At 46.5% G+C, this 21,929-nt stretch overlaps 4 protein-coding genes across 8 annotated transcripts; 1 reads left to right on the top strand and 3 right to left on the bottom strand.

Moving 5' to 3' along the window:
• The first annotated feature begins 1,258 nt into the window (after nucleotides 1–1,258).
• psma1 (proteasome 20S subunit alpha 1) lies at nucleotides 1,259–4,137 on the top strand. The gene is made up of 10 exons (XM_068313070.1): nucleotides 1,259–1,346; nucleotides 2,244–2,288; nucleotides 2,379–2,480; nucleotides 2,591–2,694; nucleotides 2,793–2,881; nucleotides 3,035–3,105; nucleotides 3,229–3,358; nucleotides 3,492–3,571; nucleotides 3,684–3,788; nucleotides 3,872–4,137. The coding sequence occupies exons 1-10, from the start codon at nucleotides 1,344–1,346 to the stop codon at nucleotides 3,932–3,934; spliced, it is 792 nt and encodes a 263-aa protein (XP_068169171.1). The 5' UTR covers nucleotides 1,259–1,343; the 3' UTR covers nucleotides 3,935–4,137.
• Nucleotides 4,138–4,363: 226 nt separating this feature from the next.
• Nucleotides 4,364–6,846, bottom strand: ric3b (RIC3 acetylcholine receptor chaperone b). The gene is made up of 6 exons (XM_068313626.1): nucleotides 6,652–6,846; nucleotides 6,177–6,385; nucleotides 5,884–5,965; nucleotides 5,656–5,749; nucleotides 5,328–5,458; nucleotides 4,364–5,227 (listed from the first exon to the last, which is right to left on the bottom strand). The coding sequence occupies exons 1-6, from the start codon at nucleotides 6,770–6,772 to the stop codon at nucleotides 4,815–4,817; spliced, it is 1,050 nt and encodes a 349-aa protein (XP_068169727.1). The 5' UTR covers nucleotides 6,773–6,846; the 3' UTR covers nucleotides 4,364–4,814.
• Nucleotides 6,847–7,209: 363 nt separating this feature from the next.
• LOC137593604 (rhombotin-1-like) lies at nucleotides 7,210–14,906 on the bottom strand. Of its 3 annotated transcripts, none has more exons than XM_068312475.1 (5): nucleotides 14,472–14,903; nucleotides 13,800–14,013; nucleotides 11,177–11,302; nucleotides 10,723–10,831; nucleotides 7,210–7,860 (listed from the first exon to the last, which is right to left on the bottom strand). In XM_068312475.1, exons 1-4 carry the CDS (start codon nucleotides 14,491–14,493, stop codon nucleotides 10,726–10,728), a joined length of 468 nt encoding a protein of 155 aa, XP_068168576.1. In that variant the 5' UTR covers nucleotides 14,494–14,903; the 3' UTR covers nucleotides 7,210–7,860; nucleotides 10,723–10,725. The 3 variants fall into 3 exon arrangements, with proteins under 3 accessions (XP_068168576.1, XP_068168578.1, XP_068168577.1); XM_068312477.1 differs by lacking the exon at nucleotides 7,210–7,860 and adding an exon at nucleotides 8,057–8,728 and having other exon boundaries at nucleotides 14,472–14,906; XM_068312476.1 differs by lacking the exon at nucleotides 7,210–7,860 and adding an exon at nucleotides 8,057–10,598 and having other exon boundaries at nucleotides 14,472–14,906.
• A 4,223-nt stretch (nucleotides 14,907–19,129) lies between these two features.
• On the bottom strand, nucleotides 19,130–21,850 carry rerglb (RERG/RAS-like b). Of its 3 annotated transcripts, XM_068312474.1 has the most exons (5): nucleotides 21,675–21,840; nucleotides 21,190–21,246; nucleotides 20,712–20,785; nucleotides 20,444–20,592; nucleotides 19,130–20,356 (listed from the first exon to the last, which is right to left on the bottom strand). In XM_068312474.1, exons 1-5 carry the CDS (start codon nucleotides 21,724–21,726, stop codon nucleotides 20,071–20,073), a joined length of 618 nt encoding a protein of 205 aa, XP_068168575.1. In that variant the 5' UTR covers nucleotides 21,727–21,840; the 3' UTR covers nucleotides 19,130–20,070. The 3 variants fall into 3 exon arrangements, with proteins under 3 accessions (XP_068168575.1, XP_068168572.1, XP_068168574.1); XM_068312471.1 differs by having other exon boundaries at nucleotides 19,130–20,592; nucleotides 21,675–21,847; XM_068312473.1 differs by lacking the exon at nucleotides 21,190–21,246 and having other exon boundaries at nucleotides 19,130–20,592; nucleotides 21,675–21,850.
• Between the last annotated feature and the right edge of the window lie 79 nt (nucleotides 21,851–21,929).

The following is a 21,929-nucleotide window of genomic DNA, read 5'->3' on the forward strand; positions in this document are numbered from 1 at the left end:
AACTCCAGGGCAAGCTTTAGTTTTGACCTTAAAAGTTAGTATAAGATATTATAAAAAGCATAAAACATAGAATAAGCATAAACCCCCACCTCACTCATAAATGTATAAGTTCAGTATAAAGGTAAAGCCAGTAAACACACAATCATCAAATCTGCTTTAATGTGTGCCAAGAAAAGCTGAAGGGGAAAGCTTCACACTACAGGTCAAGACAGTTAATTCTTTTTTCTGAACTTACTGGTACAGTGGAGATATAAATGGAACTTCATGTGCTTGTGATTTAAGTGCCATCAGTGGCTGTTTTATTAATAATGTGTGAATAAGCTGATGACTTTCATTTTCCATGAAGGAGAGCCAGATCGGAGTGTTTAAGTGTCGCTGTTGCTTCTCTACTTCTCTAGAGTTCAGAGCAACTGATTGTATGAGAATTGACTGAAGCGTTCTGGAGCACAGATATAAAACATGTCAGTAATTAAAAAAGATGGAATTTAAACTAACAGAAAAAACATTATCTCATAATGCCATCACGTCACAACAGCCTTTTGAGTTTTCACATGTCCAGACTACATCCTCGCTTATTTATCATATTTGATTCTTGAGGAAGGAGGAACTTTGGTATTCGTAACTGTCGTTGGCATCCATCTACAAACAAACAGTCACATCTGTTATGAATAACTTCTCCATCCTTTATCTCGTGTTCCTCCTGACTGTCCACATCCACAGTCCGGAAAGCCTTCTTATAATTTTTTGCTGCCGCCTAGTGGTGATGTGTCTGTCGGCGCAGACGAGAGATGACCAGGAAGAAACGTTAACGGGGAGGAATATTCTCTTCACTTCACTCCCCGTTTCCACAATGATGTGCATTCATCTTTCAGTAGTGCCTAAAATTATAAGACTTTTCTTTTTACATTGATTGACTGTTCTAAAAGAAAAACTTGATAACGCTAATGCACTGTACGATTCTGTTTCATAATGTTACATATAATTACTGAGTTACAAATAATTACTGAGCTGAAAATTTAAAAATAAATAAGTAATTTTACGCGATATTAAATATAAATACAATTATAACATAAATGAGTGTGGTAGTGAGTAGTTTATCCGTTGTGAATTAATAAATAAATATTATTTTTTTCAAATATAATCATTCATACTATTCTTTTTTTTATTTTATAAGACAATATACAAAACATCGTCATATCGTTTGATTGCCAAAAGGCTAAAGTTCACTACATCGATCAATGATTTGGAATCAGGGCTCTGCTCTTTTCCCTGCTGTCGAATCCAGGATTATAAATCAAATCACGATCGCCAGCGGAGGGTAGGAGACGCAATCGGAAGCAGAGATGGTAAATTTGAATGAATTTAATACTATTTTGATCAGTTTGGTGGTATATCATGTTGTGTTAATAAATCACAACTAATTTTGATTGTACTTTGCATTTATAAGTTTTAGAATTAGGTAGATTTGATCACACCAAGCTAACGTTGGCTAGCTAATTTCGGCAGCACTGTGAGTAAGCAAAACAACCTCGGTGGATGCTAACGTTAGCCTCATGGATGCCGGCTAAATGATGTGTGTCCAAAAACGTCATTTACGGCTAACGGGAATCTGTTATTTGATAATATGTTAAAAAGTCTCGTAATTATCCAGTTTCGGCTTCATTTGGTGTCGAACAACATATCACAATCGCGTGGTTGTGGAGCTTTGTGTTTAGAGAGTTAGCATGCTAAGGCAAAGCAGCTAGGTGATGAGAGCTAGCACAGGCGGAGTTAGCTTTGAAGAGCCATCTTTTACTTTCGTTTTTCCTTTACTGGTCGGCTTTCAGGCGTTTTAATTATAAGTCATGTTGAATAAAGAACTTTTTTACCGTCACTGGTGTAATGATAAAAAAAAAACGTTTGCTTTTGTCTGCATTTTATGGATCTAAATCGAGCTAGTCCGACCCAGGACTTAGTCCAGTGACAGTGACGAGTTCCCCAGCTCTGAGTTCCACTACAGACATGTCCTCAGTGCTCGTCTGTGGGATCCTGTGCGTCGGTTATCAATAATTCAGGAGTTTAGTAACTTAAAACCTCAGAAAGGAATATTCCAGGCCGTAGCTTCATTATTTTCTACTGCAAGTGCTAGAGGACGTGACAGTCTGCTGCAGGAAAATGCAAGACAGCCACGTAAGCTCGGATCAGGTGTGTTGTATAACTAATTTAAAAGCATTAATGTCAAAATTGTCTTGTTTTGTCGGTAGTTTCGCAATCAGTACGACAACGATGTGACAGTATGGAGCCCCCAGGTGAGCCCCGCTTTCTCGTCCTCACAGAATGGAAATGTGTGTGGCTTTAGTGCTTTATAATGAAAGTTGTTCATGTTCCTGGTGATGCAGGGCCGTATTCATCAGATTGAATATGCCATGGAGGCAGTGAAGCAAGGCTCTGCAACTGTAGGACTCAAATCCAAAACCCATGCAGTCCTGGTAGCGCTGAAGGTACAGTTTTGTGTCTCAGGATTTTTACCTATCTTTAAAAAAAATACTAATTTATTGCTTTCTATTCATGAGGTGTTAAATATCTACTGCATGTTTCCTCATCTCTTCAGAGAGCTCAGTCAGAGCTGGCTGCCCACCAGAAGAAGATCCTCCATGTCGACAACCACATTGGCATCTCCATTGCTGGACTGACTGCTGATGCCAGGCTGCTCTGGTAGGTCCCTGCTGCCTTAGTGGTCTGAATAAAGACTTCCAATGAAAGAAAAAACCATTAAACGCATCTGAAATGACACTGGTGCTTCTCTCCTATAGCAATTTCATGCGACAGGAGTGCTTGGACTCCAGATTCGTCTTCGACAGGCCTCTCCCCACGTCGCGACTTGTCTCTCTTATCGGCAGCAGTATCCTCACTGCTGTTAGCTATATGTGTTTCTCTTTTTTTTTTAATGCATGTGTTAATAAGGGTGATGCTGACCTAGTTTGTGCATCTGAACAAGCCGAACTGCTTCTGTTTAGTGAAATAATGACAAAATGATTCTTAACTGAGCTTTAAGAAACCCAAATCCCAACACAGAGGTATGGAAGGAGGCCCTACGGCGTTGGACTCCTCATTGCTGGCTATGATGTGAGTCTGCAGAACCAGTCTTTTATTCATCCACATTATTTATGCCTCAAGTGAAGGAACCTGTCATATTTGGGATTTCAGATCTAACCATAGTGGTGGGTGATTTTATTGTGTGTTTCCAAGGACATGGGACCTCATATCTTCCAAACCTGCCCATCAGCCAACTACTTTGACTGCAAAGCCATGTCTATCGGCGCACGCTCTCAGTCTGCACGCACCTACCTGGAGAGATGCATGGACAAGTTCGCAGACTGTAAGTTCGAGTTTCTCTTTCAAGTCCTGTTGGCTTGTTCTGAAAAGTCTTCCATGAACACTTTGTATTAGCTTTATATTCCTCTATATCTGCCAGGGGTTTTTTAATCACGCCGTCTCTCCTGTGACCTCAGGTAACCTGAATGATTTGGTCCAGCATGGCCTCCGTGCTCTCAGGGAAACCCTCCCCACTGAGCAGGACCTGACCACCAAAGTAAGTCTGCAGCTCCCGTCTGACGCCACGCCTTTCTGGAGAAAATGTGACATCGTTACGGATTCTGGTATTTTTATTTAGGCCGGTTCTCAGCGATGTTTCCTTCTTTCAGAATGTCTCCATCGGCATTGTGGGGAAGGACATGGAGTTCATCATTTATGATGATGATGACGTGGCCCCGTTCCTGGAGGGCCTGGAGGAGAGGCCTCAGAGAAGGGTACCACAGATTTCTTTCCTGATTGGTTCTGCTTGTCATGTGTTTTTCTGCGTCTGACGCGTCCGCTCTGCTTTGCGTCTCAGGTGGCCCCGCCTGCAGAGGAAGCCGCTGCCGGACCGGCGCCCGACGAGCCGATGGAGCACTGAGGAGGGGGGGCCGCGAACCCAGAACAACCTGACACTTAAGTGCAACCAACCAGAGTCACTCTTAGACGGAGGAGTTGTTGTTGTGACGTGCCACTAGTTAAACTGTCCACCTGAAATAGTCTCTGCTAACGTCACCCAATGTGATGTTGCTTTTCTATGAGTAAAGTTTACCTTTATGCAAGTAATAAATCCTTTTTTTTGAATCCTGCTCTTCGTTTCTTAAATCATCCGATGAATATATATTTTTAGCTTCTGAAAAGAACAATATAGTTGTCGTCCTGCTGACGTGAAACATGTGAGCCATTTAAAATCCACTAAAACTACAAAACCCTTCAATGACAGGTGGGGAATCCTTCAAATGGTAACCATAGTAACACTGATGCATAACCAGGTGTCATAAATTCATCTTGTAGATGTAAAAATCTTTAATTTACCACACAGTACAGCGAATTTGTTTAAGTTACTAGGGAAGATTTCTCCATCACAAGACGAACGACGTCTCTTTAATAATCAGATTCTGAAAGACGCGGCGGTTGTGATTTCCCATTGATGTCAAGTCCACACAGGTTCGTCCTAAAGCTTCTCGCTGCATCCATCATGAGAAGAATCACGAAGCTGAGGAGACCCTTCATGGCCGACGTTCCTCTTGATACGACGGCGAATAGAAGATCCTGAATATTTTTGGGTGCGTAAATAAAGCAACATCTGACAGCAGAAAGTAGATTGGTCTTTGAGTCGGTGGATGAATCTGACGCCAGTGATGTTCGAGCTGCGCTGACACTCGACTCACCTTTGAGGTAAATGATAAGACAAGGCGACACGTTCACGCAGGAACCAGGAGGCGGTCTGAGCTTCAGTTCTCACGCCGTCCTGACGGCCGTCAGTTGGAGGTCTTCTTCGCCTTCCTCCTCTTGCTTCTCCGTCTGACCGCGCCGCAGGGAGCTTCCGTCTCCGTCGTCCTGCTCAGGTCCTCCACCTCCTGCTCCAGCGCCGACGTGACCCTCAGCGAGACCTCCAGCTCCTTCAAGACTCCGCCCAGCTCCTCCTCCGGGACGCCTTGATGGGGTTCGCAGCCCGCCTCTCCGTCTTCACGCACCCCGGACTCGCCGTCTGGCCTCATGTCGTCCTCTGCTGCATCTTCTGTCGTCTCGACTCCACCTGTGATGTCATCAGGGAGGTCGTCTGGGTCAGCTCCATGGGTTCGCGTCTCCGTCTGCGGACTGCAGCCGGATCGATGGTGCTGACAACAGCAGTGGGCGTGTTCCCAGTATCGCTCCGGCCCCGCCGCAAAATCTGCAGGCGTTTAGAGAAATGTGAAGAGTCATTGATCGATGTATCAATGAGGATGGAAGGATCCATCACAAACACGTCCTGATTCCGTCCAGGAACCTACCTTCCCAGCCGTCCTGGTTCTTCTTCTGTGGTGCCGTGTTCTCCACCAGTTGGCCTTCCTGCATCGCCCGAGTTATCTCCGTCAGCTGCTGCAGGAGGCTCTCCTCTTGATCGGCCGTCACGCCCTTCATCCTGGAACACAGGATGGAAATATTAATCCCGGAATAACCCGGAACGCCTTCCTTCCACCCAGCCTTGAAGATTCAGATGGAGACACTTCAACGCCTCCGTCTTCCTCAGTGACTTCAAACGCAATCGGATGAAGTCAGATCGACACGTTTGTTCTGGATCAGTTTGTTCTGGATCAGGAACCGGAATCCCGGACCCACCTGTCAGGACTGTGGTGGGCGCTGGAGACGATGTTCTCCATCACCATCTCCGTCTCCCTCAGCTTCTCCTGCAGCTGAGCCAGCTCGAAGTCAGCTGGAGGACAGAAGCAGGAGAGTCAAACCCCCCCACCTCAAATAGGAAACATTCATTCATTCATTCATTCATTCAGTGAGAATTTGAAAACAATTCTGAAAGCTAGAGGAACACGGCTGATGTTTCATCCTTACTGATCTTCCTCTTCATGTTTTCTGAGCGAACGGAGGGAAACCTGCCCTCCGACGGCTTGTTGTTGTTCCCTTTAGACGTGATCTGTTTAGAATGAACAACAAAACCAACAGAAAAATTAGCGTTTCTATTTCCACCACATCCATGGTGAGCTTCTGTGTTGTTATTCACAGTTCTTTATGGTTTTTAAGTCACTGCAGTTTAATTATTGTACTTATAAAAGCAAAGAATCATAGAAGTGAATAAACAAGTCAAGCTTCTTGAATGAAGTAGTAGATTAAAGGTGCAGTTCCACCTTAAACAGGATGTAGAGGATGTACAGTAGAATCCCGAAGCCGTACACAGGGATGATCTGCCCTGCGAGGTTGGATTTACCGCTGACTCCTGCCCCCATTCCTGCCCCCTTCACCCGGGCTGTGGCCTCCGAGTTGTGGCCCCTGGACAAACCCCCGCGAGGCTCCGCAGCGACGTGGCGGTGCATCAAGGGAGGCAGGTGACCTGCACCTGCGTGGAGGAGAAGCGGGACACGTGAAGAAGAGCAGCATTTCACCTGGAAGATTAAACCTGATATATAATGAAGCAGCAAAAGGAGATTTGTCTCCCCCTTCAGGGAGGAAAATGTAATTGCAAGGATAAAGACACAGGCGATGTGCGTCGAATCCCGACTCAAACACCAAAATACAGATCAAATTATCTGAAGCAGAGCTTCATCAGCAGCTTCATCTTCAACCTGGTGCACAAGACGAGAAGAACCGGGAAACGTGACGCACCCTCCGGCCGCTCGGCAGCATCCTTCCGGCCCCGGGATAACAGCATCTTGGGAAGCAGGAGAGCGACGCAGAGCACGAGACAGGTCACAAGGGTCACCTTCTGGAACGCGGACATCGCCATGATGACGTAGAACCGGGAGCCTCCGGTGGACGGTGTCTGACGGCGTCACGGCGAGGAGAACCAGCCGCTTCAACTTCCTCATTGCCCGCAGGAGCGGAAGTCTGTCACCGCTGTAATGTGTGCGTGTGGCCACTTGGGGGCGCCAGATCACCACCATTGGAACTTCGCACGGGAGACTGGGGAATTTAGGCCAAATTCCATTAATTTAAAAAGTGAAAGGTATAGCAGCGCCTTTTAGTTCAATTACATCTAATTATAATTCATATAAACATCAACAAACCTAAATCTAGACGCTAAATGTTTATCATTATAAATACTGGAAAGATCCGAATCAAATTGGTGAGTTTAATCATTCTTCACATCTGTCAATGATTTTCCTCACGTTCAGGGGTCACAAAGATTCCAGGACATAATTAATGAGCAAACACAAACAAAACTGATATTAAAATTAATTTTAATGTTGGTAAAAGAAAAAAACCCAACACAATTCCAAATGCAGAGCTTTGAGTCTCTGCTTTGAACGGAAGGGAGATGAAGCAGCTCCTCTTCCTACTCAGATGTTGAATGGAGTCAAAAAGCAATTGCAAATATTTTTTCTGTCTTTTTTGGGGGGCTTCCTGCCAGCCAGATGGGTGGGGGTCCAGTGACTGCCAGAACAATTGGACAATCAGAGAGAAGATTAAAAAGACCCTTTTCTCTTTGGTGGATGATTTGGTTGATGCTATGTGTGGCCTGAATGTTTTCCCACCATTCATTTAGCATTTCAAGTGTGGTGAACAGACTATTCAAATTATTTGTTGAATGTATTAAAAAAAAAAGAGCAAACCACACACAGTCCACATTAAGTGCTCTGGAAAATATCCTCCTGATAGTCTCATTACTCCTGGCTGATCTCTGCACCATCAAACCGGAGATGTCCGTCATGGTGGAATGGTTGCCATGCAGCTCTATAATAAAGAGTTCGATCACTGGGTGCAGGAAAAACGTCCTGGTGGTTGAGGTTGTTTCAACACATGGTTCAGTCTGAAACAAGAAGCTGTACTGCTGTGAGTTTATGGTCCAACTGGATCACAGTCATCCTGCTGGTTCTGCAGAGAGAGAAGAAAATATCAAAAGATCAAAATCAGAGGTGCAGAGAAAACATTTTAGGTATTTATCTGATCAAGCATTGAGTTTTACATAACTAAGACCTTCTAAAAAGAGAAACAAGTAAGTAAAAAGTCGTAAAGTAAGTACTTTACAACTTTAATGCAATAAAAGACAGAAGAGAGTCGTTCATTCTCCTTGGAGGTTTTAATAGAGTCTCTTTATTGATCCTTTCAGATGTTTATTAAGGCGAACACTGTACACAACTATTCTTCTCAGAACAATAATCCGTTTCTCTGATGTTTTCCTGTTTTCCATGAAACTTCTTGGAGGGGTGGGGAAACGGGTCAGAGAAGAACTCATGAAATGTTGGTTCTGATCCAGACAGAAAGGCTGATCCAAGACATATTTAACATTGTGAAACAGCCTATTTATCCACATTTTCCCAAATGTCAGAGGAAATAATCCATGAATTATGTGTTTATCTGGCGTGTAATTTGGTTCAGACTCAGCTGTGGTGGTTTCAGGACTGTTCTTATACATTTGAAAAATAAATCCAGTAGTAAAGCACCAGCATTTAATGAAAAAAAAACAAACAAACGGTAAAATAACCATCTGTTATTACCACCCGCAGGCCGAGCTGGATCGTTCTTTGCACATTTAGTTTGAATTTGTAGTTCCGTCCCATCGTTCTCGTCTCTGCGGTCACACTGATTGTCCGAAGCTGTTGATTGAGATATCAGCTGTTCCCGTGTATCCAGTGGCACCGAGGTGTGTCTTCCATCATGCACACTCTCCATCTCCCATCGCCGGTGAGTCTTATTTGCCAAGTCAGTCTCAGCAAAGCCATCAGTCACCGCCACCAGGGGGCTACATTAAAACACGTTGCAGAAGTTCTCTTGCTCTGGGGACCCATTTTTATAACTATTTTCTCATTTACGCTAAAATTCTACTTCTTATTCCCTTATAAATGAGAAAAGTTTATCATTTAAATGAAAAGGAAACATCAAAATACATGAAAACAGCTTCATACTTCACCTACTGGTTTTTGTCAATATCATTTTGACCAATTTTAGCTATATTTATCACAGTGGCCTGAACCTCATATCAAATACATTATTTAAGGTGGGTACAAACAAGGAAAAATACCGATATGGACATCTTTGATTAAAATTTAAGCCGATCTGCAATCGTCCAACATCCACAAAGCTTTATGGGTTTTTAGAGAAAATACAGAAAAAGTTACAACATCTGGAAGCCAAAAAACCTTCACTTGTCAAAATTACAGTGTTGGAGCCACATTTCTAAAGTAGACTCCCATTTTAATGGAATCCAAACAAAACAAAATATATTAAAATGGCAAACATCTGGATGAACATGCTAAAGATTTGTCATCCCATTTAATCATGCATTCACGAAACCTGAAAAACTAGTCAAGTTCTTCGACGCTTCAAGACTTGCATGTCAAAGAAAATGTCTCCTGACATCTTTCGTTTTCTAAAGATGAACTCTGGCAGACCTCAAACCAACTAAAAGTAAAAACTCCTCTCCCAGAGTGCATTAGCTGTCCGGAGTGGTGTTGTGTATTTTATGAACTGTAGTTGTAGTTAGACTCCTAATGATAGGCTGGGCTGCCGGCGCCGTTGGGGTATGTTTTTGAACCCAGGCAGACCTTGAAACGCTCACATAGTTGTGGAGTTTGTGGTATTTGCAGCACTTGCCCTTAAACGTGTCCCATCTGCCCCCACAGTGGAGGATTCTCAGCCATTAAGATTCCCAACGCAGGAAGAGCCCTGCTCTCGCTTCACTCATCTGCAGTTTGAAGCTTTCAAGAGCCCCATTAGACAAGTTCCAACCCGCCAGTTACAGGATTCCAATAGCGGTGAGATCACCGGAGTGACGCGTCGACAGTGAAGGCCTCACGGAGGGCGAGAAAACGTCATATTGATCAGCTTTAAGGACAGGGTGCATTCTGATTTTTATTTAAAATTCAAATTCTAGCTTGTTTGTTTGTTTGTTTGTGTGTTTGTTTGTTTTTTGCTTCATTATAAACAAAAACATTAAATTAAAAAAAAACCCCGAGACACTAACGGAGTTCTTCCTTGATGTTTCTCCAGACACTATGGTTTTTACAATAATATATTGATTTCAAATATCGCTTTAATTGATCTATTCAGACGTTCCTGTTCCTGGTTTGAGTAAACTGGACTCAGACATATCATGATTAAAGCCCCCCCCCCTCCCATCCGACTTCTGATTGGTCACCAGAGAGCCACAAACGTGCAGCTGCTCCGCTGGCGAGCTAACATCTGCTTCTGCATCTGGAAGCGGGTTTCACAGTGATGCTAATGCAGAAAGTCAGTGTCGCCTGAACCTGAACGACGAGCTGCGGAGGCTAAAGGCTCATAGCTGTGGATCATCTCTGACGCTAATTTGATTTTGTTGAAAATAATCGGAGGAGATTTACAACAAAAACAACGCTGTTATCTCATTAAATGCTAACTCTTGCTCTGTTGCGCTGGTTTTAAAAAAGCGAATGCTTATTAATTCCACTGGGAGAGAGGACTGTGAGGCAGGTTTCAGATTTACTGCAGGTATACGCTGACTCTCGGCCTGTTTGATGTCAGCCTGACGTCATGCGTGGATTAGATTATGGATGCGTATGTCCGTGCTGGACGTGACCTGGAGATAACGCGCTGCGACCCATCAGGAGATCCTCTTCTGGTCTGGCGGCTCGTGTCTACATATGGTTATATTTGGGATGAGCTCATGAGCGGACTTGTATACCATCCAGATATATGAGCTTAGTTCAAACCGCCAGCGCAGCTGTCTGGGACCGTAATTCATCGTCATCACCATATTACCTCTTACTGAAGCTGCCTCTCCGCGCCGCCGTTAGCATGGCCTCCTTCATAGTCCAGCTGGCAGAGGATCATGTTGTTCTTCAGGAAGAACTTGTCTCCCACGCAAAATCTACAGAGAGGAATAAAAATATGGAACTGGGTCTTGGTTCTTGCTTGAACTGAAGCGAATCATGAAGTCCTTGGGGGTGTTTTTCAGGCATATTTTCAGCGTGCATCCACCGGTCTGATCACATCCGCTGCTGTAATCATCACAAAATTAATCTTGCGTGATTGCTGTGATTAACAAACCGAGTCTTGAACACTCTGGCGTCTAGAACAGCAGTGAAATTCATCACATCACTGATTATAACGCACTCATAGTCTGCTCGTGAGGACCGGTGACCTTATACTGCTACACCTCGCAGATAAGTCGACTGAATTTGATCTCCCCGGCTAATTGCTCCCCTAATCTTACCTCTGGCGGCAGAGTTGACAGGCGAAGCAGTCTAAATGGTAGACGTTGTCTCTGGCTCTCATCACCATCTCAAAGGCAGGGATCAGTTTACTGCAGGCTGCACAGTTTCCTGTCACCCCGAAGAGCCTGCAGAGCGAGAGAGGGCAACAAGCAGACCTGTAGTCGGGGTGCATTCCAAACCGAGAGCTGCACAGGGAAACAATACCGAAATGAAAGGAGGACCCCCCCCCCCAAGAAAGTGCTTCAACTGGACTCAACGTTCTGCATCTTCTGCAAACCACTCGTACTAAATTGTAAATTTAAGTTCCTGCTGATTTAACAAGAATCATAATATAAAGTCGCCATTGAATGCGATTAAAATCCAGCGCTGACACGTTAGCTAATGCTAACATGGATAAACTGGCAACACTAATGCAAAAGCTGAACTTTTATTAACTTTACTTCACTTTTAGGTTGGGTTTGCTCTACCGTTGCATGATTATGTGTTCTTTATGATTAAAACCGGAATATAATCAAAAGCCTTTGACATAAAGAGAAGCTCCCGATCCTCATTGGTCTACTAGTTTATATCCAGTTAAACTCTACTAAACGCTGTGTTCCCATTGGTGTGATGAAGGCCTAACAATGCTGACGGCTCCCATGTTGGGATTCCGTCCTTCCCATGCTGCCAGCATTGTGTGAAGGCAGGATTTGAACTATTTTATCAGCTGTAAAAACTCCAGATGCTCCATTTGCTACGAGTCACGACTTTTCCCATCAGTGGAGAGAGCGTTGGAGGTAGAACCTTAAACCTTATATAACTACGATCCCAGTTGCATTCTATCAGCAGCTCAGAGACTCCAAGCCGGGGCAGTTGAGGGTATTTATGTGTGACTGACCGCCAGCTGCAGATCGCTTCACCTCATTCACCTCCAGAAGCGCCAACAAGCGACCCCCCCCCCCCACCGGCCGAGAACCCCGACACACATGAAGACAAGTGGCCGCCGCTGATTTCCATATTCCATTAGAGAGCCCCGACAGGAAGGAGTGGAGCATGTGTCCCCCAGATCTCTGGACCACAATGAGAGACGTCATCAAACGAGTGGGGAAACAAAAGAACGTCCTAATGAAGCGAGTGTTCTGATCCAGCGAGCCGGAGTCCTGAGTGGGCACCTGGTGGGCTTTTTCATTCTCCTCAATGAGGGAATGGAGCTCAATGCTAATTCTCTACTAATGGTCCAATTAAAAGAAATCACATGGTTCTAATCCCACTCTTCAAAGGCTTTTTGGTCTGCACCCTCGCAATGATGAGGAAAACAGGAGGCAATCGAGCCAATTTAACTGTCAAAAGGGCTTTTGGTCTCTTAAGTGCAGCGCGGCTAATGAGAGACTTAGCCCCAACCAAATCCAGCTGGATTGTACATGAGACTAACACGAGTTCAGAAATGTGGCTGAGATATCAGGAGTTCTCCCGCTGACCCGACACCAGACGTCGTTATTCAGGCCAGAAAAGCCGAGGGTGTATAAATCCAACGCCGGCGTCTGGGCCAGCTGTAGGTTTGTGTACAAAGTCGTGTCGTGGAGATTCATGGTCAAATGATTGTAGGGCTGTAAACTAGTTTGAGCGTATAGCGAAGCCGTGACGTGCTTCAAATAAATTAAATTAATTGTGTGGTGAATCACAGAACCTCCAGAGGACCGGGGCCACGAAAAAAAAAAACAACCCAAAAGGCTTTCATGAAGGAGCGGCTCCTACTTCATCTGGAGGGTTTGGAGTGTGTGGAGTGGTTTCTAAACGTCGGGGTTTCAAACGGAACGCGCCAAGGAAGCGACAACGCCGACTTCTTGAAAGTCGATCAACCGTGAGCCAATCTGGCTCGCCGTTTCCCAACGCCGGCGGAAGTTTACGAGTTTACGAACGCCGGAAAGACACGTTGACGTTATTTACTTTTTGTCTGTTTGCAGTTTAACACAAAAAAATGCAGATTAAGGGGCGGGACTTCCAGATAAACCCTACATGTGCGCCTTATAGTGCGGAAAATACTGTTCTTCTTGGGGCAGATCAGAACAAAAAGGGCAAATACCTTCATTTTTGCCACTTCCTTTACATTTGTGAGGACTTGGAGGGCAGCCATGTTGACACGGCCCATTATTGAATTTTGGATTAGGGTTCAATTTAATTAAAAGGGACTGCTGGGCCTTAGCGGGTGAATGTCCGATCACATCTGCATCGGGCCAGAGAATGTTTGTCAGTGTTAGCGTGTCCAATGATTGGAGTTCAAGCTTGACTTAACTTAGCTTTACACAAAACAGAGGGAAGAGGCTGGAACGGAGCAAAGCTCACGAAATAACGCTCAGATTTACATGTTGGTTTAATTTGCAAGAAAATAAAGTGGGGGGAAAAAAGGATTTTAAACCCAACATACAGTCACATTAATCCACCTTTTAATCCACGTTTTATTCCTGCAGGTTCTGCTGGACCCACATCAATCCAGGTTCCCTCCAGCCCTCCACATAATCTGGAATATTCTGACTGCACTGCCCCTCTGCTGTCTGCTGGGCTGATCTGCTGCGTGGTGCAGCTTCCTCTCTGCCCCCCCCCCTCACCCGGTGCAGACACACCTGCAGAGGGGCTGGTGATTACCTCAGGTAGTCCCTGCGGCAGAGGATGAGGTTGGCGCGGGTGTAGAGGGTGGACCCCACCCGGCCCAGGCGGCAGTCGCAGCAGGCGCACTTCAGGCAGTCCTCATGCCAGAAGCGGTCCAGGGCCTGCAGCATGAAGCGGTCCCGGATCCGCCCGTTACACCCGGCACACCCCCTGGGCTTCTCTCTGGACTGGAGGGACACCAGGGCCACACCTGAAGGAGGGGGGGGGGGGGCGCACAGGTAGACGGGAGGCACACATGGGGTTAAATGAGTCATAATTAAGAACTAATTCTAAGGAGGATTTAAATAAGAACCGGATGTACTCATTTAAATCCGAATCAACATCTGATTCGAGTCTGAATGGGATGGATCCGAATGCTGGGACACTTTAACAGAACATTAAATTAAATCAGTTATGAAAAGGTGAACAAATGCTTTAAGGATGTGTGACAGGAGGTCAGTCCGGGGGGAGAGGTTTCTCTCTTCACTTCCAATCTTTACTTTTCTTGTTTTTCCTTCGCAGCTGAAAACAAATCCTTTAAAAAAAAAAAAAAAGAACATTCCGCTGTGGATCGTGTCCAACCAAACGGAACCGGGACCGTGTGTGTGTGTGTGTGTGTGTGTGTGTGTGTGTGTGTGTGTGTGTGTGTGTGTGTGTGTCGGTACTCACTCTCCTCCTTGTCCAGAACCATCCTCCAGCGAACAGCGGATGAAACCGAACCGAACCGGGAGGAGATTCACGGCGATCCGACCGGGAGTCGCTCAAACTTCGGCTCCGCTCCACGAAACCACCGGAGAAACAGCCATGGAGTCCGTGTGTGTGTGTGTGTGTGTGTGTGTGTGTGTGTGTGTGTGTGTGTGTGTGTGTGTGTGTGTGTGTGTGTGTGTGTGTGTGTGTGTGTGTGTGTGTGTGTGTGCGGCGCGCGTCAGGAGCGGCTTCGTGGGGCTCGTCGGACGCTGCGTCCGTGGAGATGTCCTCGGATCGGGGGGTGTCCGCGTCTCCTTCTCTCAGCTGATTTCTCCGAGGGCTGCAGCTCCTCACCCCCCCACAAAATACGGGCTCGTCCGCACAGACGACGCGTCCTCCTCGCTCTGCCTCCCTCCCTCCCTCTCTCTCTCTCTTTCTTTCTCTCTGCGTAAAAACTCCCACAGCCAAACGTTTTTTCTCTCCTTTTTTTTCCACACTGCGTGCTAATTATATAAAGTCATTATGCTGGGATCCGATAGGAGCCGCCCCCTCCCTCTCTGAATCAATTATTCAATAGACAGTCGCACACCAGGACGGCCCGGGCCTGAGGTGTTTTAGAATGAGCTTATTCAACTCCAAGGACACCAATTATCTCCAGGGCGCGCTTTCGGAGCGCAAGCAGATGCTGCTGCGCGTTCACGCGGACGTGCACGCGCGTGCGTGTGACACATATGCAATGCGTTCATTCGCGCACACACACACACACACACACACACACACACACACACACACACACACACACACACACACACACACACACACACACACACACCTGTGTGTCCTCCTCTGGAGCTGTCACTCACTCCTCTGGGTCACTTTTTTTCCATCACAGGTCCTTGAAGGACCAGAAACGCGCGGGGTAATTATGGGATGTTCAGAGAACACAAAGGAGCTTTTTTTTTTTTTTTTTTTCTTTTTCTCTCCTCTAATGTTGGAGGAATGTTATATAACAATATGTGATTACTTCAGATCCAGACAGTCAGAGATTATCTGGTCCCCATGTCGGTTGGAGAAGCCGTCAGATGACTGATTACATTATTTTATTTTTTTATTATTTTTTTTTGTGGGGAATTTTGAGTTGATTAAATTTTGAGGCGATCCAGATCAGAAACACTCCCAAGATGAAGTGGACACGGATCGTAGAGCACACGGATGGGGTCAGCTGAGGGTCACGGTCCGTAAAGAAACTGATTTCATGCTGATTTGATTTCTATAAGACCAGCAAAGTTTTATCTGGAAGTACAAATCGTGGTAAATATATAGAGTTTATGTTGAGGAACATCTTGTGGATTTTTCCCTGGGGAGTCTGGTAAACCTGCAGTTAGAGGCAAAATTATTCAACCCCTCATGGAGCGGTGGGTTTATTGGAAAAATATATTATTTATCAGCTGTTTGTGAAAACCAGAACAGGAATGAGTCAATAGTTTCTGTTAGAGACGCTTCTGGACACCAGTATTCCTGAGGAATCTCAGCCCGTCCCTCCCCAGCTAAGGCTTCTGGTTCTGGAATATTCAGGCAACTCTAGAGCGATCCAGGACTTCTTCTGGAACCAGGTCTTGGTGGACTTTTGGAGATTCCAGAGTTTCATCCTCCTCTCAGATGGAGGTTCTGGTCGGGAACCGATGGACCGTCGACCCAGAATATCAGCAAAAACCACTGAAGTGTGATTTTACAACTAAGAATTAAATCATTATGGGACTAAAGCTTCAGACCTACCAGGTTTCTGTCCTACTGATCGGGTAAAAACAGAAGGTCTATAAAGCGTCCTCACCGCTTTATGAAAACACAAGGGAGGAAATATATGAACCCAGAAGGTCCAAACCCGACTGTAGGTCATCATAATGAGGATTTAGGAAACTAAACCCTGCAAAGGAAACAAGGCTGTTATTCAGACTTGATGTCGAGCAGAACGGATCTGGTATCGGTCTCCGTATAGATCGATTATTGGAACATTATAGTGATTTTCTTTGGGTTATTGGAGGCCAGCGATCACTCCAGTCCACAAACATCCAAACGGACCCCCCCCCACCGCCCACCAGCCCCCCACCCCAAATCCTCCTCATTAGAAGCTGTGGCATAAACAACTGTTCCAACGCGGCCCCCGGATCAGGTCGGTCTAATTAACCAGCAGCCATCGACCGACAAGTCCCTCATTATCCGCCCTCTCATCCGATCACACGCGGGCCGTCAAGACGGCTAACGATCAACGGACTAATTAATCAGCTGATGAGGTGCGGGGGGGGGGGGCACATGGGAGCTAATTAGTTCAATTATTAATGCATGTGATTAAATCGTTTCTGAGTAATAACGGGATCCATCAGCGGCGGTGAGGAACGGGTCCGGGCTGCGACCCCTCTTGTCCTTTGTGTCGATGGAGATAAACTCCGGCCCCCGACCTGACATTGCAGCTATTATTCTGGGGCCCGGACCCCATTAGGATAATTGCACCCAAAGCAGTCTGGCTGACATTAAAGGTGAGCTGCAGCCTAATTAGCAGTCGGTTAAAATAGAAAGCCTTTTCCTCGCCGCCATCTGCTGCTCCTCGCCTCCTCGCCGTCGTTTCCTCCGTGTTAAAAGGGCAGCGACAGATTTAGCCGTCGTCCATCGGGGTTTGGTTCTGCAGCCTCAAAGTGGAAAAACGGTCCTTTAGACATATTTCCTATCATTAAAATTCCAGGATCGTCTTTATTACGTCCAACCCCAAAAGAAAAGGTGCCAAACCTTTTGATCCCCAATGGAGCGCGGCCCCCTTTTTTTTTTCCTCTGGATTATTTGAGGTTTGTGTTTTCCAACATTTAAAATCATCCAACTCAGACTCGGTCAGAGCGTCAGATTGATGGAACGACCATAAAAACGCAGCAGCTTCAAAATAAGACCTGAGTCAGGATGGGATCTGATGGCATTTGATGTCAGCAGAATGTGAGTGACATCATTTTATTAGAGATGCTGCACCGAAACAAAACCAATACGGAATCAATACTGAGCTTATCTGTGATACTGAGAACCGACTGGCAGCATTTTTGCAGGAAGTCCTGCAGAACAGAACCGAGAGGACGGACAGGAGACAGAAGAGGTTTTCCCTGTCCTTAGAATTAGTGAATAAAACATTTTGTTTGCATCTCTGTTGCCCTGACACGTCATTTCCATATTCCTGAGGTAAAACGAGACGTTTCCTCTGGAGATTAAACATCTTTAACTATTTATTTTTGTGGGCTGCCGCCTTCAGAAAGCCGAGGACAGAGCGAAATACCATCTGATGTCGAAGACAAACTCTTCCTGCTCCTGCGGGATCCATTTTCAGAGGGGTCGGGAGCCCCTGGAAGCCGTCCAATCCCCTTTCAGTCGGACTGAAGCTACAGAGTTTTAGTGGGGATGTGCTCACCAGCTGTGAGATTAAGGGGAACTGATCGATGGGCTTTCTGATTGGCTCTCCCGGAGTCCCGGCAGCATCCAGTCCCCTCGGTTTGGATGATTGTCCTCTGCCCAGCCAAAACCAATTCTTCCTCCACGCAGGGGCCAAATAAGATCAGTGACCTGGAGCCGCGGGGCCACGCTCGGAGGCTCCGCATCCATCCGTCAGCACTCCTCAGGCCTCCCGAAGGAATCAAAAACCAGATGAAAACGGCCGTTTGGGTCCATTTGGGACGCGGATTTAAATCAAGCAGAGGTTAATGTTGCACAGACTCACACTTTGTGTCCCTTAATGTTTGTTTTCTGCACAGCTTTGCCATTAATTGCTTGTGTCTGCTTGCGTTTCTGCACCGCTCCCTCCAGAAATGACCTGTCAGTCAAAACCCGGTGGGTGGCGCTCGCATGTCTTTCTCCATGATTTTCAGTTGGGGGGGTTGTTGTTTTTTTCTGCTCAGCTTCTCCCGCCACCACGCCGTTCCTCCTTCTATTCAAAGCAAACCGCTGCTGCCGGAAATGTAAAATGCATGACTTCCTGCCTGATTGTTCCTCTTTTATGAAGCGTGCACGGAGCAGAGAAGCATCTCTGAAAACGTCAGGTATCATTTGTTTAAAGAAGCAAAAAAACATTCATTTGCAAGCATCATATAAGATGAGTTTCAGATGAAGGGAGTGTGAGATGGATGGAGGGCTTTCTAAATAAAGTGTTTGCTTCATTCATGGATCCATACCGCCGTGAGGACTCCTGCTTTCATCTGCCACCTGTGCTGCAATGGTGATGAACACGAGGAGGCGGCGGCGCTTCTCTTTACAGAATAGTCACCACTTTAAGCACAAAAGAGCCACTGAGCAATCAGAAGAGAGCGTTTTGTCGAAAAACACCAATTGATTTGATTTGCATAAGCTGCCAGATTTCATGCTATCAACAGTTTCAGGCTGAAGCTGCAGCTTCCTGCGTTTTAAAGGAGCTTTTCTGGGTGAACTGATTTGATGCATGCAGTCGATTTGGAATCTGTTTAAAGTGGGACTTGAATTTCAGTTTACAGGCAAATATAGATAAGCATCTAATGTCACACAAGTGGTGAGGGGGTTTAGAATAGACACATGGGCAGACTAGAAATACTTATTTGCATTCATCATATATTTTGTACTGAATACAATGACTGCTGATGATTTGTTTAGTCATTTAATGTCTAAAAAAACTACAACAACTAGACTTTTTTTGTGTCTTCAGCATAAAAATTAAGAAATTAATATAATGAAAAATTGAATTTCTTGCATATATTTCCTGAAAATCTTCAGTGGTGTCTCATCTCATTTTATCTCATCTCATCTCATGAACACACACCTCTATAGATCCTGGAGTGTTCTCCAACCCCGGCATCAAGAGAAAGATTCTTGTTAAATCAATCCATGCTTCTTCTTCTTTTTTTTCTTTTTCTTTTTTTTCCCAGCAAAAGCAATTTGAAATTTAATTAAAAAGTCATTTCAGATTTTCCCATTTCATTGTTCACCTTCTATCTCTTTAATTTGAATTGATTAAATGGCAGAAGTTCAGCGAGCAGGAACGTCATCACGGCGGAGGAGAAGGATTCTCGGCTGCGCTGCCATCTAGCGGCGGCCGCAGGAACAGCTGCTTGTTTTAGTTGCTCCGAACCGGGGATTTTAACTTGAATCTGTACACAGTGGAGTTAAATGCATGATTTCGCTGGTAAATGGATTTAAATGAGGCCTTTAATTAAAGCGTAGAAAGGATATCAACAATTTAGAAATCAATAATCGTAAAAGAGAAACACCAGAGTGAATAAAACTAAACATAAAGTCTGATAAAGTGTCGTAATAGTCATTAAAACTGGCTTTTTCCCTTAAGCACGTTAAACATGAACACGCACCTGTTTAATATACCTCACACACACTGGTACTGGGCCGACGCCCCTCTAACAATCCTGACCCCGGGGTTAAAGGTCACGTATCGACCTGTCTATGCTGCAGACGCTATCGCCTTCAGCGTGAACTCAGTTTGTGTGTCGCCCACAGTTTTAGGCCCAACAACCTCTCGGGCCGGTTCCCGTTGGCGCGTGACGCTGCGCGGCGTTCCGCCGGCCCGTCGCCGTCACACCGACTTCCTCCTCTTCCCGAACACGTTGTTGATGATTTTGGCCATGGATCTGGAGCCGCTGTAGCGCCGCCGCTCGGACCGGAGCTTGAGCCGCTCCATCACGCGCCGGATGAGGCGGGTGAAGAGGTGGGCGACGTCCTGGTAGCTCTCGGCCGCCGACACCTCCTGGAAGTGGCAGCGGGTCTCCTGGGCCAGGCAGCGACCTTCGACCTCGCACACCTGCCGGGCGTGGCACAGGTCCTGCTTGTTCCCCACCAGGCAGACGGGAACCTCTGTGTCCCTGAAACGGAGACGAGGGTGAGACGGGTGGACGGGTGAGATGGGTGAGACGGGTGAGACGGGTGAACGCCCCCGTCGGGGTTCTGACCCTTTGCCGCCGTCCCCTCGCGCCTCGCGGATCTGCCGTAGGACGTTCTTGGCGTTGATGAAGGAGGCGCGGTCGCTGATGTCGTACACGACCACGAAGCCGTCCGCCCAATCCAGCGGCTCCCCCACAATGCACCGGGCCTCTGAGCTCTGTCGACACAGGCTTTTATTGTGGTATCACACGGAGCATATAAAATCCGAGACTAAACTCAACATTTATTTTGAAAGGGTGGCGGGGGCATGATGAAGGGGGTCAGGGGGTGTTTTACCTGAGAGCAGGGGTCAAACACCTTCAGGTTCAGCTGACGCCCATCGACCGAGAGCCTCTTGTGGTACAAAGAGTCTGTGACGGGTGACAATTAAATATGAATACAACAACATGTTTCTGTTTCCAGGCCTCTGATTGGTTCTTTAATCGTACTGGTACGAGGCCTCTGATTGGTTCTTTAATCGTACTGGTACGAGGCCTCTGATTGGTTCTTTAATCGTACTGGTATGAGGCCTCTGATTGGTTCTTTAATCGTACTGGTACGAGGCCTCTGATTGGTTCTTTAATCGTACTGGTGCGAGGCCTCTGATTGGTTCTTTAATCGTACTGGTACGAGGCCTCTGATTGTGAAAAAGTTAAATGAGATGTTTTTTGCTCAGGAAACGTTCAAAACTATGTTGACAGGGCCCTCGGTGAAAACGAGCTGGACCCCCCCTGCGTTGGATCCATAATTCGGGGTGAAACCTGGAGGGACTCACTGTCGCTGGAGGCGTATTCACCGATGAAGCGTCTGGTCAGGAATCTCACGAGGACGGCTGGGGGGGGGGGGGGGGGGGGCAGAGGAGAGGAAAAGCATCATCATCATCTGCTGCACCCCCCACACAAAAAACCTCGCTTTCAGTTCAGAGCTCAAGATTCAAGCTAGACTCCAACATTCCATGAGGCTCTGGGGAGGGGGGGGTCCATAAGAGGAGGGGGGCACAAAATATGCTAAAGTTGTTAACCGGGACGTAAACCCAGTCAACACAGATTTTGGTTGAGTGGCATCACTGCGTCTCCACGGTAACGGCTGTTCTGCATCGCGTCTTAAAAAGCAGCCGAGAGGCTGAACACCGACCCCCCCGGCCCGCGATAACAGTCAAGACATTAAACATCACATTTACTTTTACGTCCCAGCACACTTCTATTCCCTCTAAACACCCCCCCACCCCCTCCAGCTGTCACATGACCCCCATGCACCCACCTGACTTCCCGGCCCCCGGGCCCCCCAGCAGCGCCAGCTTGACGTCGTTCATGTCCGGGTGTCAGGTTCTGGTCCCGGCTGCGTTCAGCCCGGCGTGGGTTCTGCTGTGGGGGCCGGCGGCAGCGCTCTAAAAGCTCCTCACCCCCCCCCCCCCCGACACACACACACCTCCTCTTCAAAGGGCTGTTCCTGCAGCGGGGGGGGGGGAACAAGCCCCCCTCCCTCGCTCCATCACACCTCTCTCTCCTCCTCACC

This window comes from Antennarius striatus, chromosome 4 (genome assembly GCF_040054535.1).
Source record: "Antennarius striatus isolate MH-2024 chromosome 4, ASM4005453v1, whole genome shotgun sequence".
Taxonomy (NCBI): domain Eukaryota; kingdom Metazoa; phylum Chordata; class Actinopteri; order Lophiiformes; family Antennariidae; genus Antennarius; species Antennarius striatus.

Coding starts and splice junctions, on each gene's coding strand:
- psma1 (XM_068313070.1), top strand. Junction 2,289..2,378: donor TGACAGTATGGAGCCCCCAG/GTGAGCCCCGCT, acceptor CTGGTGATGCAG/GGCCGTATTCATCAGATTGA. Junction 3,572..3,683: donor AGCAGGACCTGACCACCAAA/GTAAGTCTGCAG, acceptor TCCTTCTTTCAG/AATGTCTCCATCGGCATTGT.
- ric3b (XM_068313626.1), bottom strand. CDS start 6,772: ATGGCGATGTCCGCGTTCCAGAAGGTGACCCTTGTGACCTGTCTCGTG. Junction 5,966..6,176: donor TCCTCTACATCCTGTTTAAG/GTGGAACTGCAC, acceptor CATTCTAAACAG/ATCACGTCTAAAGGGAACAA. Junction 5,459..5,655: donor GCCCACCACAGTCCTGACAG/GTGGGTCCGGGA, acceptor CCTGTGTTCCAG/GATGAAGGGCGTGACGGCCG.
- LOC137593604 (XM_068312475.1), bottom strand. CDS start 14,493: ATGGTTCTGGACAAGGAGGAGA. Junction 14,014..14,471: donor GGTTCTGGACAAGGAGGAGA/GTGAGTACCGAC, acceptor CCCCTCCTTCAG/GTGTGGCCCTGGTGTCCCTC. Junction 11,303..13,799: donor TGCCGCAGGGACTACCTGAG/GTAATCACCAGC, acceptor CTCGCTCTGCAG/GCTCTTCGGGGTGACAGGAA.
- rerglb (XM_068312471.1), bottom strand. CDS start 21,726: ATGAACGACGTCAAGCTGGCGCTGCTGGGGGGCCCGGGGGCCGGGAAG. Junction 21,247..21,674: donor CCCGGGGGCCGGGAAGTCAG/GTGGGTGCATGG, acceptor CCCCCCCCCCAG/CCGTCCTCGTGAGATTCCTG. Junction 20,786..21,189: donor TGAATACGCCTCCAGCGACA/GTGAGTCCCTCC, acceptor CACCCGTCACAG/ACTCTTTGTACCACAAGAGG.